The sequence below is a fragment of the Oryzias latipes genome, chromosome 20 (genome assembly GCF_053564925.1).
Source record: "Oryzias latipes strain Hd-rR chromosome 20, Olatipes_Hd-rR_3.1".
In the NCBI taxonomy this organism is placed as follows: Eukaryota; Metazoa; Chordata; class Actinopteri; order Beloniformes; family Adrianichthyidae; genus Oryzias; species Oryzias latipes.
In genome coordinates this window covers 25248041-25262623 of record NC_136256.1, presented here as the reverse complement: position 1 = coordinate 25262623, position 14583 = coordinate 25248041, and the positions used below count along the sequence as shown (strand labels likewise).

Genomic DNA, 14583 nt, shown 5'->3' with positions numbered 1-14583 from the left:
AGATTAGTATTAAAAAACAAACCAAAAAAAATCAAATCAATCTTTTTTTATACAGCACTATTTATAGAAAGTAGCTCAAAAAGCTCCAACGGTCTTATTCCTCTTATAAACTTAGTTTGGTGGCAGTATCATGATATGGGGTCGATCCAATCACTTATTTCATTTCTCATTTAGAATTGTAAATGAAAAGTGAAGAGAGCAGCTGAATGTGGAAAAAGGCTTTCGATACTTTGCGTGGTGGCACAAACTGAAACCCGAACGAGGGTTTTAAAGTTTTTTGAAGCACACGCCCTCTTATTTCGTCAAATACCGCTTAATTTTGACAGAAGTTTAAAATAATTTTATTATAAAAAAAAAACTTTTGACCTAAAAGAGGCAGTGAGTCAGAAAAGGAGACGATCTTATCAACAGACGAATCTGTAGATTGAGTCCAAGAATGCAGGAGCTAATTATATTTTTGTTTTGAATGATGATAATGGAGCAAGAAAGAAAATACAGCTTTATTGATTTTTCAAACCCTAACCTAAAGAGTGAGGTTGAAATGTCTAAATCGGCAAAAGTAGGTAGGAAACTGCTGGAATCAACTCACAAACTGGTTAAACAGTTGTAATTTGTGGAATCTTGAATCACATGATTTACTGTTTAAATTATTATTAACACAATCGTGGTAATAATCTACTAAACTGTGTAACTTGAACCTTCTGGAGATCAGAAAAACTGAGCAGAATTTGGGTTTAGTGTCGATTTCAAGTGTGATGTAATGACAGCTTTTCGCCACTAGGAGGAACTGCTGCATCATGCATGTTGCATCTACAGTGTAGTGACAGTCACCTTATCTTTATCAAACAATTTGTATCAACTGCTAAATCAAAGAAACCTGTAAAAACAACAAAACCTTAGCATATATACCTGTCATTTTTTGAAAATAGATAACTGCAGCTTTTGCAATAATTTAATTTGCACTGTTTTTATTTACACAATTTATCTACTGATTTCACACAATAATTAAGTTTATGTAACCAAACCGATAAATGAATTACCACAATAAAAGATAAAAAAAGCAGTAAGTTTTGCCAATACCTGTCTTCTGCTCTCTGATTTATTTACAATTTATTTCAATGCATTTTATTTGTGTTGTTTGTCAATCTAGTAATTTTTGGTGCTGGTTTCCATTGTTTGTAAATGTTTTTGTGTTCAATAAAGTTAAAAAAACATTTTTGGAGTCTTCTGGAAAAAATACTCAAATAAAATGTTCTTTATAAATCATGACAATTACTGGTTTCATTGTTCATGAAGCAGCTAAACTCATCAGAATTGTAAGACTAAAGACAATAAAATATATACATCATAATATTTTAATTGGGAAATATATATTGAAAAAGGAAAATAATAATTACAACAAGAAAGATTTGATTCACTGCATTTAAAAATATTTCACAGGATTTTAAGGCAAGAAATTGAAGATTGAATTTTTTATCCATCGCAAAAACCTTTGCTTTAGAGAAGTAAATAAAGACATTACTTTTGTTTTATATTATTTGACCTGTTCAAGACCTGCATTACAATAAAAATTACAATTTTTCAAAAAGAAATCCTGAACAAAATAGTGTGGTTTATGTACTTTTAACATAAAGTCAAAAGTAATTCAAGACATTTGAAACACATAAATAACTGAAACGTTAATTATCAGGTAAAAAAAAAAAAAACGTCTTTGAATCACGATAATGTAAAAGGAAGTCAGATGGCACAACAGAAAATTTTAGCAATAAAACATAACTATTGGTAAAAATTAATCAAAGATAAAAAATTAGAAAAAACTATAAAACTCTCTGGGAAAGTGTTGAGATTAATGTGTGTAAATATGTTTTTTTTAAACAGTAATCTGGATAACAACTCTGAAAGGGGTCAGCCAAAGGCTGTAGGTGCTCAGTCTGACCACCAGAGGGCAGCAATCATGACTCTTTTTTATTAACTACAATTATATAGCAGTTGAACTAATTAAAAAATACTTCAAGTCATAGAAGTTTCTCTCGATATTTGATGTTCTTTTGTAAACAAAGGGAAAAATCAAAACATAAAATCTGTTTTTTGTAGACTCAGCTTGATGGGTGAATAGGTTGGTCAGTGAGGATGTAGAAATATGTGGAAAAGGGTATAAATTTTGTATAAATATGATTTATTAGACTGCTACTATGTTTTCAAAACTACAAGTTCTTAATTGGATCAATAAAAGTTTTCAGGTTCAGGAGCATCCTCATCTTTGAAAGCATTTTAGCAAATCTAAAAACAATCCAAAGCTGTAAGTGGCATTGAATGGTCTGCAGGCGCTGCCGCCGCCCTCCCCTTCGCCCCCTTATTACCTGCTCGTTCCGGCTGAGCAGATGCTTCCGTCTTCCTCTCTTCCCCCAGCCTCCCTAGTCAGAGCTGCATGGGAGAAATTCATTTAAAAAAAATATGTTTTTTATTTTTTAAATGGCGACTTTTCCGTTTTCTCCATAGCAACCATTTTATGTTTTTGTTGCCTGGGGATGCCGCAAAGATCCGTGTAACTTTTAGAAGAATCGGCAAAAGTAACTAAAGCCATTTAACATCTAAAACTTCTAACTCCAAAATGTTTCCCAAGCATCTTTTTCCCAATGACTTGAGAAGTTATTAGTCGATTGCTGGGAAGAGTTTAAATTTGTAGAAGGTACTATAGATAGTTGACCCTTTTGCAAGGTCAAAGGTCAACAAATCGTCAGTTGTGGTTGTAAACTTAAGCTGACGGCATGAAATTTCGTGAAGATCACTTGAACCAAATTTTCCTGTTGCCTAATTGTGGGACAGAAGAGAAAATCTGTTTCAGACGGCTTTAAATAGTACCTGTGAGAACAAATGTTGATTTTTAATGACATAAAAACACATTTACCAGCTGATTACAAGCATTCTGTTGGTTAAAATACTTAAAAAAAAGATTGTTTTGAAGGAAAAACACATCAGCTTCCCTAAAAAAAAAAAAAAACCTTTTGAAAAACAGCCTGAAGGATGAATTTCAGGTATGAGCTACTCTGCAAACATCTGACTTGATGTGGAAGTGCTGCTCGTAAAAACAGCGTGTCGCAGCTTCGAACCGCAGCAGATCCTCCCTCAGGCTGCAGGCAAAACAAGTTTGTGTTTTGACGGAGAATCGCACAGCAAGGTTTTAGTCAGCGTCTTAGACAAAGTCAGCAGAGGAAACTCAGGTCAAAACAAACTGAACTCAGCTGGAAGGAACAGAAAGAAACAACCAATCCAAGGGTGCAGGAGGCTCCATTTGTCTAAAATAAAGCTGCTCTCCTGCGATATTTCAGCTCTAATATCACAGGAAAGCTTAGCTTTACTTTGCATGTTGGAAAAATCACAGAACAGACAAAGGGACCACAGAAATCATTCTAAACAAAAGAAACGAGAAAAAACGAAATTGTATATTTTAGTGTAAAATATTTGACCTAAATGGCTTTTTATAGATTAGGATTGGAAATCTGTTTATTATTTTAGGCATTACATTTCTTTACAATGCCTACAATTTTTTTTTTGAGTTTTTCTAGTCAACATTATTGAATTATACAGCAAATTTGGAATTATTAGTGGTTTATTGTAGCATTTTCTTGCAGTTAGTGTCAGGTCTAGTCTCTTTTCTAAAATGTAATTCAAAAGAAAAATGGAGCATGCATTGGCTCCTTCAAATTAAACTTTATCGATGTATAACTTTTAATACATGCAAACACAAAGTGCTGTACACTAAAATAAACAATAAAAAATGAATACATTATTTTATTTAATTAGATCTAACTTTATACTGCTTTTCATTCATTGCATTGTTAGTTTTATAACAAATATGAATTATATCTGTTTTTTGGGTCAAATAAAAACAAAACAGAAAAGAGGAACTAACTTTTTCTTGAAATGCTAGATAGTTTTTTACTTTGTACAGACGTTCTGCTCAAAATGAAAGTTTCCCGTGCCAACCAGAAGAATTCCTGTGCAGCTATGGAACACAAAAATACCTTTTTCTCTTAGGCGAACAATCATCCTTTTACTTACCGCTGCTGTTAACCTGAACATAAATATAAATTTACTGGTTTATGATTCATTAAATTTCTTTTTTTTTTTTTTTAAAGAAAATACACAAATGTTTCAGCAACTCCCCTACTAACCATTGTTGTGCAGCATAAGATAAAATGGGACTAAAAAGTTGTTTTTTTAATGAATGGTTAAGCTTAGTATTTGAAATCTAAGCATTTTGGAGGAAGTGTGGAGCAATCTTAGTCTCTTGATGATTAATATACAATTTTTCTTCAGCCAGAGAGACACTATGGAGGGATTAAAGAGTCACATGTGGCTACATTAAATTCAATAAAATTTAATATATCTTCCAAGTCAAACTTATTTTGCATTTCTAGTGGATTATTTAAGTCTTGTCATTACTTTTCAATGCCACAATAAGCTGGTGTCATTCTAAAACTAACAGGCAGAGCTGTCAACCTACTAAACAAAAAATAAGACACTGTATCATTACCAACATGTGCTATATTTGGTTCATAAAGGGGCAAAGGATTTACTTGGAATCATTTTGCATCTCATATTTAAACGTTATTTTTGTATTCAACCCAGACTTTCATATATAATTTTTGACACCAATTTTAAACCTGTCAAAATTAATAGTAAAAAGCATAAGCTGTTTTTTTAACACCAAGAGAAGATCATAATTTAACAATGAAAATAAAGAAAATTCTAATTCCGCAGTTACCCCTTTTGTCCACAAGATGTCAGTATTTCACTAGTTATTGACACCATTTATTTCTGGTTCTAAAAGTGAAGGTGTATATATTTCTGTCTAAATGAACCCGGTTAATAATAATTATAATAAAAAGCATACATTTGAGTTTTTACTTTTTAGGTAAAGTTTTTCTATTCGGTCAGTTATTTTCTTTTTGTAAAGTTGCACACATCAAAGCGATATTCCAGAATTACTATTCGGCGTCGTTTGTGTCCTTGAGCCCTCGCGGCAAGGTAAAACAAACACGCTGAATGTAAACACCCGCTGTGATGATGTCACGGCCGGGATGCCAGGTTCCCTCGCGGGCAGCGGCGGCGGGTCCAGCCTACCGGCTGGTGAGGGGAGGAGAGGGGGGGGGGGGGGGGGGGGGTTGACAAGCACTGGCGCAGTTATAACAGGAGCCGCGAGGCTAACGGATCATCACAACCGCTCGCGCGCTCTCCTTCCTTCCTTCCTTCCTTCCACCCCCCGCACACACAGACAGCGACGATGGTTCTGGAGGAAAATGCACCGATCTGACGCCAACAGTCGGATCTCGCAGAGACTCCGCGCCGCGCCCGGGCTCTCGCCTCCGCCCCACTCAGCGCCCGCTGATCTCTCTCGAAAACACAGGTGCTCCGACAGCGCTCTGATTTTCCATTTTCCTTTTTAAATCAATCACGACCCGAGGCAGATGCACCTCGCTCTGTCAGCCCGGCTCGTACTATGGTGGAGTTTCCATCCCTCAGTCCTTACTGGCCCCTCATCCGGTTCCTGGTGCCTTTGGCGATCACCAACGTTGCCATCGACCTCGGGGAACAGGTAACGGCTCTGCGGCTCCTCGTCCCTCAGGTTTAAACCCCCATCACCACGCCGGCGACGGATGCGCTGTTTTATGCTAGCACCTGCTAGCATTTTCCTCAATAACTCAATGGATTTATCGACGCGTTGTTATCAAAAATCATTGTTTATATTTAAAACTAAATTTAACTCAGAAATGAAATAATAAAAAGCTTAAAATGTATATATTTTTGGCTAATTTTTAGATGCGTTTTTCAGCTAGCTTAGCCGAACACCAAGCTTTCTATTGGGGGTTTATATTGGAAATGTATAAGAAAAGGCCTAAAAAGGCTGTTTAATATCAACCGTTGCTGTTTGGTTGACTGGAAGTAGGGACTTTTATTTTGACATTCCCTTCGTTCCCGTTTCTCTTGGCCTGTGGTTGACAGGCCAAGAGAGGAAATGTCAAAATAAAAGTCACTATTTAAAGACTACAGGATTAATCTTATGTAATAGTTGATAAAAATAACTCGGAGAGGTTTCTTTTAACCTTGGATAACTGCTGTCTTGTTTTTATTTATTTATTTTTATTAAAAAAATATAATGTTTACATTTTAAATCAAATTTCTTAAAATGGTTCTTGGGGTCTCCAGGGTTAAAAGTGAATGGTTGAGAAATGCCCTTCAGATGTGTTGTGGGTGTTTTTTATTTTATTTTATTTTATTTTTTTAAAGCCTTCTCAGGTCTGATTTAGCAAAAATCCCACCTTCTACTTCTCCTAGATAACAGCAGGGCAGTTAAAAAGCCGGTCATCTGGTCAGAGATTACACTCTCCCTATCTCCTTTTGGTCGTAACATCTGTTCCAGGCTCTCAACAGAGGCATAGCCAAAGTCAAGGAGGATGCGGTGGAAATGCTGGCCAGCTACGGCCTGGCCTACTCCCTGATGAAGTTCTTCACCGGGCCCATGAGCGACTTCAAAAATGTGGGCTTGGTGTTTGTCAACAGCAAGCGGGATCGGAGGAAAGCCATCTTCTGCATGCTGGCGGCCGGCGTCATCGCCTTCATCCTGCACATCTTGATCGGTATGTCTGGCAGGGGCGGCTTTGTGTTGAGATGATGCGCAAAGTGTTGACCTGTCGGTTTCCCTACAGCCTACACAGACCTGGGATACTACATCATTAATAAGCTCCACCATGTGGACGACTCTGTGGGACGCAAAACGAGACGGGCCTTCTTGTATCTGGCGGCGTTCCCTTTGCTGGATGCGATGGTGAGTGTTCAGACTTGGCAGGATTAATCTGCATGGGTTTAAACACACCTGATTTAAAAATAGATGCTTTTTTTTTTTAATCCTCTAGCTGGTCTTTTATTTTGTAAAAACCAGCGCACGTAAGCCGTTTCCTGCTCTGTTTGTAGGCATGGATTCATGCAGGGATACTCCTCAAGCACAAGCACAGCGTCATTGTCGGCTCGGCCTCTATTTCAGATGTGGTGGCCCAGGTAATGCTTGGAGTGTCTGTACTGTTGAGACAAGTCCATCCTTTTTAATTGATCTTTTTTTTTTTTTCCTCCTGTGTCACCCTGCAGATCGTGTTTGTTGCCATTCTACTGCAAAGCAATCTGGAATGCGTGGAGCCTCTGCTCATCCCCATCCTTTCCTTGTACATGGGTGCCTTGGTCCGGTTCTGTATCGTCGGTCTGGGTTATTACTGCAACATTCACGACAACATCCCAGACTCCAGTGGGCTGGACGTGGGGGTCCGTATCACCCTTTACAGATGGCACTTGAACGTTTTAGGAACAGCTTTGGGAAGAACTCTTCATGTGTGCAGGGTGACGCCACCATCAGGAAAATGCTGAACTTCTGGTGGCCCCTGGCCCTCATCCTCGCCACTCAGCGCATCAGTCGACCCATCGTCAACCTCTTTGTGTCGCGTGACCTCAAGGGGACCACGGATGCCACAGAGGTGGGTGCATCAGATCACCTCCTTTATTTCAGAGCCAGCCTCTTTCTTCCGTCTCCACGGAGCGACAAAGGGGCCCTGAGAGGGATTTTACCGCCAAATGAAGCAGACGGATTAAATTTCCCTTCAAGGCACTGCAGCTGAAACGCGAACAGATGCCTTCTGGATCTTTCTGGCTTTCACAGACCCCTGAATACTAGAGACAATACAAAGCTGTTTACCAGAACGGACTGGAAATCATTGACTGCACTGCTGGTGGTTTGGATGATTCACCCGTCTATGAGAAACTCCAGCCACGATCACATCCAGTGAAAACATTCCCACACGGCCCCGCTGCTCCTGCCTGCTCCACGCACAAGCGTGCAGCTTTTATGTGATAAACCTGCGAAAAGCATGAAGATAGTGAGAAGAGGCTATTGTTAGGTGGGGGTTAATTTAGCTGTGTGGTATTTCTGGAGCTGAAGTGTTTGCCTTCTTGTCATTCCAGGCGGTGGCCGTACTCACAGCCACATATCCCGTAGGTCACATGCCGTACGGTTGGCTAACCGAGCTGAGAGCCGTTTACCCGGCCTTCGACAAGGTAAAGCCGGCCTTCCCTGCAGCCGCCGCCGGTCCTCGGCTCTCTATGTGTCTGCGCCGCTAACGAAGCTTCACTTTCCGACAGAACAATCCCAGCAACAAGCTGAGCGCCAGCAGCCCCGTCAACAAGAACCACATCATGAAGTTTACCTTCTGCTGTGTGATCCTGTCACTCACGGTAAGATGATCCACCGCTGTTTGGTTTGTGGTTGGAGCAGCCGCCTGGACACAGGAATCTCTGCAGAGATCCCCCCCCTTCAAACATGCATCTTAGATCTGATCTGCATTCTGAAAAGATTTGTTTCTGAGATCCCAGAAATCAGGGTTTTAATCCTTTCCTCATGCAAAAAAAAAAAAAACATCAGATAAATCGGGTGATTTTTCTCAAACATGACTCAGTTCTAAAACAAAAAAAAGTAAGTTACTTGCAGAATTAGATTTCTCACTTTTGCCAAACTCTTAAAGTCCCATTCCGATCATCTTTTGATCTACTTTCTAAATCTTCTCAGTGGTCTTTTAATTATGATTGTCGTTTTTAGCTGAAACCAATAAATCGGACGATTTTTAGGACTAACTTCTGGAGAACGGAAGTAGCTCATTTCAAATTCGCCTTTGAATTGGGAGTGGGACCGTTGGCGAGGAGCGAGCCCGCCCCCCTTCCCTTCCAGAGCGGAGTAGGGAGCTTCTACATCACAAAACTTTTTTATTTTTATTTTTTTACAAACTGAATCTTTTCATTTGCTCCTGATTCACAATGAAATGAATACAGAAAAAACGTAATTTTCTATATAAATGTCCTCGAACATAAAAAAAAAATCCCACAAGACCATGTTTTAAAAACACAATTTTCCTCAGAGGTAGTCCTTAAGAAACAATGAGGATGTTAGTTATTGATATATGTTTGCTTGTTGAAGGTTCCTCTTGGTTCCTCAGAGGTCAGCTGAGATGTTTCAGCTCTAAACTTTCAGTTTCCTGTCATTTTGTGGATGAGGTTTGGTCCTGAGACCGACCGTATCATTCCACTGATATGCAGAGACGTGCTCTAAAGAATGCATGCTGGCTGGTGGCAACCATAACTTGTTGCACAAAGAAAGCAGCTTTCTATAAAAAACAAAGTATTTGACTTGCTTTTCTTGCGTGTAAAACAGGACAATGACTGAACTGAAAGTTTTTTTTGTTTGTCCTAAAGCAACTTCACAACTCAATAACTTAGATTAAAAATAACGGGTAAAAAGTAATAAAATAATGTTTTCCACGTCCTTTCTCCAGCTCAGACAGGGTAAACAGGATGTTTGTGGCAAAGGTTGGAGGAGAAGGAGGCCGGTGCAGCAGATGTGGAGTTGTAAACAAAAATTTTAGGGCGTGTGCTGCTTTTCCCCATCATGTCAGAACGTGTTCTGGGTCTGCAGGGACGAAAAATAACCAGCAATTTACCGGTACCGTTATTAAACGACAAACCATTGTCGGGAAAACAGAGCTGGTTCCAGACGTCAGCATACGTGTCTCATCTTTTTATTTAGGAAATAAAGAGTAAGGCGACAGTGGTTTCACTGATCTGCACAGATAAGTGATGATGTCTGGTAAACTGATGCGAAATGACTCATGTTTGGGTTCTGAGGATCACATAAACCACGTCAAGCGTCCCCTGAGAAACGTGACGTTTGGATCTTCTATCGTGACCTTTACTTCTTTGCTGCTCATTGACAGGAACCGAAAAATAACCGTTTTAGTTGGTTTGGGTAGAATCGGGAGTCCAAACGGTGTTCAGGCGGAGCAGCAAAGCGGCGGAAATGCCGCAGCTCTCCAGTTAAATGCACGGTTAAAGAGGATAATTACAGTTTTGTGCAGGCAGAGATGAAAGGCTGAAGGTGAAGACTCCGTTTCCTAGTTCAGGATTAGCTCTGAGGTGCTCGTGTAAACATCCACTAACCCTGATTGGTGCGTAAACCGAGAACGTGCACATGCATAATCTGACTGTGCAAACACGGCGCTGTAAAAAGCTCTGCAGAGCAAAGCCAAGAGCAGACGCGTTTTGGTGACTGTTGGGTTTGGGAGGGAAGCAGAGGGTCACAATCTGCCTGCAGGGATTTATTCAGATTGAGATTAAAACGGCAGTTATGCTAGAAATCTGTTGCATTCTTTTATCATGGAGGATCCAAAAGTTGTGGCATTTTATCTGAATATCTTGATTGACAGTCAAAAGATGAGTGGGTTAAATCCTGAAGGTTTGGCCTGTAATCTGCAGTGCAAATCTGGGGTTGAGATTACGGCGCTAACTGGGCACATCTGAGGCTTCAGTGAAAGGCAGAGCGTCGGCACGCCGCAGTCCCACAGAGGGAAGAGCTGACGCAAAAGCCTGGAAACGATTAGGATTTTGTTTGTGTTTCCCAGGAAGGGCGTGGGTTTGTGTTTGGAGGACAGATTACTGCAGAAAAACGCACACAGACTGCAGAGCACAAAACACAAGAATTCCCTCTCTGGGAAATAAAAATGAGCTTTTTTGCAACACGTTTAGGGGAGACGATAGTCTGCGGCTGGGTAGCTTGGTAAGGTGAGAAGCTACCACACAGGAAACCAGGGTTCGATTCCCATTGGGGAATGAACAACGGTACTGGGGGCCATATCAATGGTGAGCAATTAACATCACCCAGTGAGGGCCCTTGGGCAAGACCCTTAACGCTACTGCCTCCCGCTCGGCTGCAGCTCCCCCAGGGGATGGGTCAAATGCAGAGACAATTTTCCCTTTCGTGGGATTTTAAATGTAGTATTAGAAAAAAAATAAAAAAAAAACTGTTCCTGCTTTGCTGAGAGTTTTCTGCAGAACTGATTTAATCCTTTTTTTTAACACAACACTGACCCCTCCTGTTAAAAGTCCACATTTATAAGTTTTTTAAACTGTTTTTATTATTTAGTTATTTTAAGACCCACTCCAATGAAAATGGTGTATTGAACAATATTTGTGTGGCATTTATCTGATGATATATTAGGAAAAATTCACTTTAAAATTGCATTTCGGAGTATTTCTTCATTCAAATCTGGAGCAGAGGAGAGATTATTGTTTTTGTGAGGTAGAAAATATTCTGGGTGGGGCACCAGGTTCCTGCTCCGCCCCAGACTGATGCATCCACTTGCAGACAAATGACAGGTATTTAGATTTTTGGCAAAAGACGGCATAATCATAATGAAAAGACCACTGGGAACGCTTTGAAATTAGATAAAAAGATGATCGGAGTGGTAATTCTGTGTACCTAATTCTTTAATCTGTGTTTAAAACAATTATGAACCAGGAACCCACATCATGAAGGCCCTACTGCCGTGCATCACAGGTTTCTTTAATGTAACAATTTTATTGAGTTGAAGTTTTTAAATAAATATGTTTGTGTTCATGCAAAGTAATTTAATAGATAAAAAAATATATTTGTTTTTTTGGCCTCCCAGCATCTATTTGATACGACCCCACCTGTCTGCTGATGCTGTAACCATTTTAAAAATTTGGAGAATTATTAAATTTGCGCTAAAAAAAAATCCCTTAAGCTTAGAAATGAATTTGAACCCATAAACTATTAGAACAGACGATCTTCTTGTGTACTTTAGCTTTATGACCTTTTTTATTATTTTCTACAGGATCAATAAAAGTTCAGCTCTGTGCTCGTTCAAAAGTCCAGTTTCCATAAGTCACATGGCTGTGGATGTTCTGCAGCAATCAGTGAGCTCCAGCAGTTCAACACTCGCACAGCTTCCAAATTCCTCGTGGAGCTGAAATGTCCCTCATTTCTATATGGTTCCTGCTGCTGCTTCCAGCAGGCAGTTACGCCAACTGAAGGGCAAAGAAATTCCGCTTCATGTGTCCGTTTCAAACGACCCGCTGCATTATTCATGCAGAGATCAGAGCCTTTGTAGCTCCTCTGAACACACCGGTGGTAATGCAGCCACAGACGAGGCTTCCAGAAACAATGTTTTTTAGCTGCTGGCTTGTTTTGATGCGAGCTCCAGAAGCCCACATTGACCCCCGAACCCCTGCTAAGTGAAGTGTAATGAGGCCTGTGCTTTCATTTGTGTGTTTGCTCCTGTCCAGCTTTGCTTCGCGCTGTTCTGGACTCCTAACTTGTCGGAGAAGATCTTGGAAAACGTCATCGGGGTGGATTACGCGTTCGCTGAGCTGTGTGTGGCCCCGCTCAGGATTTTCTCCTTCTTCGCTGTGCCAGGTGACGGAAACCTCCCCGTTTCTCTGAGCTTCATGTGGGGCGCCGTTCTGACGTTTCCTTTTTGTGTGCAGTGACGGTCCGGGCTCATTTGACCGGATGGCTCATGACCCTCAAAAAGACCTTTGTTCTGGCGCCCAGCTCGGTTCTGCGCATCATTGTCCTCATCGCCAGCCTGGTGGTGCTACCTTATCTGGGGTAGGTCAACCCGCTGAGTCCGGGAGGCGGGGTCAGACGTCCACTCTTCTGCAACTTCACCTGAATGCCTTCTGTTCCAGGGTTCACGGGGCCACGCTAGGAGTTGGATCCCTGCTAGCAGGCTTTGTTGGCGAGTCAACAATGGTTGCCATAGCGTCCGGCTACGTTTATCGACAGCAGGTGAGAACACCTGAGCCGAGATAATGGCATGAGAGCATACACTATTTAATGCTTTCTGCAGGGTTGTTTAAACAGGTGTTTCCTTCCAGACATAATGTTCTCTTTTACTTAAAAGGGGACAAATCACCTCCAGGAACATACAAGAAACAGGAAGTTAGTCCACCTTTTATTCCTCCCTGATTCTAGGAACATCAACATGTTTGTTTAAAGGCAAAAAGTACATATGAATATTGAAAGACTTCAATTTTGCTAATAAAAATAAAGAAAAAGGCTGTTGAAACGAGAGAAAAGGTCACGTTTAAGAGCTCCTCACGTGCAGAAAGACATAACCTTGACTGGTCCGTCCCACAGTCATGTGTCCATGACTCAAGTTCCCATGACAGCTGCGTCTTAAAATACAAGAGCTGGGCAGCCACAGTTAGCAGCATCAGCCTCACGTCTGCCTCTTCTTCAGATGGAAAACCTTTCTAAGCCCTGAATGCAGGATGAGTCACCTGCTTCTTCACATTTGTCAGGATTTGTGTTCTGTACAATACAGATACAAAAACATCAGATTTAGACTGACTATAGATGAACACAAAGACAAGAAAGTTAGGGAAAGAGTTGCATCTTTGGAGGCCTTTTTTTAAACACATTAAAACCTGAATCTATATTTTTCAGTAACCTGGAACCTGGTCTTTATTAAACATGCTGTGTAGCATGAATATTTTGTTAAATACCCTCTCTGAAGAAAATGTAACATGTTCTTGTGGCATTTTTCTGACACATTTTTAGGACATTGAGAAATTTAAGCTCAAAATTGCATTTGAGGTTTTTATTATTGTGAATAGGGAGCAAAAAATGCTGTTTAAGAAAAAAAAGAGCTTTTTTGTGACGTAGAAATATACTGGGTGGGCCACAAGCTCCCTGCTCTGCAACTTAGAAGGGAAGGGGGGCGGGGTTATTCCCACTTTCTAATGAACTCCTGCAGCTCTCCAGAAACGAGGTCCTAGAAAACGACATCGTATTTTTGGCTAAAAACGGCATAATCCCAAATGGAAGAAAGTTCAAATGACGATGGCAATTGCTCATTACGAGGGAGGAGTTTAGATTTTCAACTTTCAAATGTATTTTAGTTTGTTGAATCCTAATAAATCCCAACTGAAGTTTCCCCCGTATGATTGGCAGAGAAACGAGCTGTCCAACGAGCTGGTGGTGGAGGCCGAAGACTCCGCCCCCATGAGCGAGGCATGCGCCAGGGCTCAGATGGACGCCATCCAGGAGGACGAAGAGGAGCAGGAGTGAGCTCTGCACGGTTTCTGCAGATTCGAGGGCCTTGGCCACAATTCAAACGCACATTGTAAAGAAAGCCATGCACCACCGAAAATTTCATCCATCTGTTGTCAATGCAGTCGCGTCTTCCGACATTTCTCTCAGTTTCTCATCAGCATTTTCACGTTTATCGGTTCACGAGGGAAATAGAAGCTCCTCCTCCTTTTCCACTGCGGTACACATGGTCGGTCCGTAGAGTGGCAGTGGAGCTGGAAAAATCCAGAGTTTAAGATTTTCAGTTAAGATTAAATGCAAGGCCTTTGCTTGAGTTTCAATAGTTCTGGGACTTGTTGGGTTGTGCAATTGTACTTTACATTCAAAGGTGTACAGATTGTTGTTGTTTTATATAGGTAATGCATTCTGTATTTAATTGCCTGGAGGGGTCGGGAATCCCTCGCTCCATCACTGCGTGTTAAAATACAACTGTTCCCATATCCATGCAGTCTGGTGGTCAGATTTTCCCCCTAAACCTTTTCCTGCTAGTTTTCAGACGATCCTATGTACTGTATATACTGTATAGGCATTCCTATTAGATGAATAAATAGCTTTATTATTAACCCTTTGGCTTAACTGGTGTATAACTTGATTTC

At 40.6% G+C, this 14583-nt stretch overlaps 1 protein-coding gene across 3 annotated transcripts; it reads left to right on the top strand.

Annotated features, from left to right (window-relative positions):
* The first annotated feature begins 5137 nt into the window (after window positions 1–5137).
* ankha (ANKH inorganic pyrophosphate transport regulator a) lies at window positions 5138–14550 on the top strand. 3 transcript variants are annotated; one of them, XM_004081146.5, is made up of 12 exons: window positions 5138–5599; window positions 6425–6641; window positions 6711–6829; window positions 6976–7059; window positions 7147–7317; window positions 7392–7526; window positions 8011–8103; window positions 8188–8280; window positions 12178–12307; window positions 12379–12502; window positions 12583–12682; window positions 13850–14550. In XM_004081146.5, exons 1-12 carry the CDS (start codon window positions 5504–5506, stop codon window positions 13964–13966), a joined length of 1479 nt encoding a protein of 492 aa, XP_004081194.1. In that variant the 5' UTR covers window positions 5138–5503; the 3' UTR covers window positions 13967–14550. The 3 variants fall into 3 exon arrangements, with proteins under 3 accessions (XP_004081194.1, XP_078794729.1, XP_078794728.1); XM_078938603.1 differs by lacking the exon at window positions 13850–14550 and adding an exon at window positions 13659–13751; XM_078938602.1 differs by lacking the exon at window positions 13850–14550 and adding an exon at window positions 12798–13100.
* Window positions 14551–14583: the final 33 nt, after the last annotated feature.

Coding starts and splice junctions, on each gene's coding strand:
- ankha (XM_004081146.5), top strand. CDS start 5,504: ATGGTGGAGTTTCCATCCCTCAGTCCTTACTGGCCCCTCATCCGGTTC. Junction 7,060..7,146: donor TTTCAGATGTGGTGGCCCAG/GTAATGCTTGGA, acceptor GTCACCCTGCAG/ATCGTGTTTGTTGCCATTCT. Junction 8,104..8,187: donor TTTACCCGGCCTTCGACAAG/GTAAAGCCGGCC, acceptor ACTTTCCGACAG/AACAATCCCAGCAACAAGCT.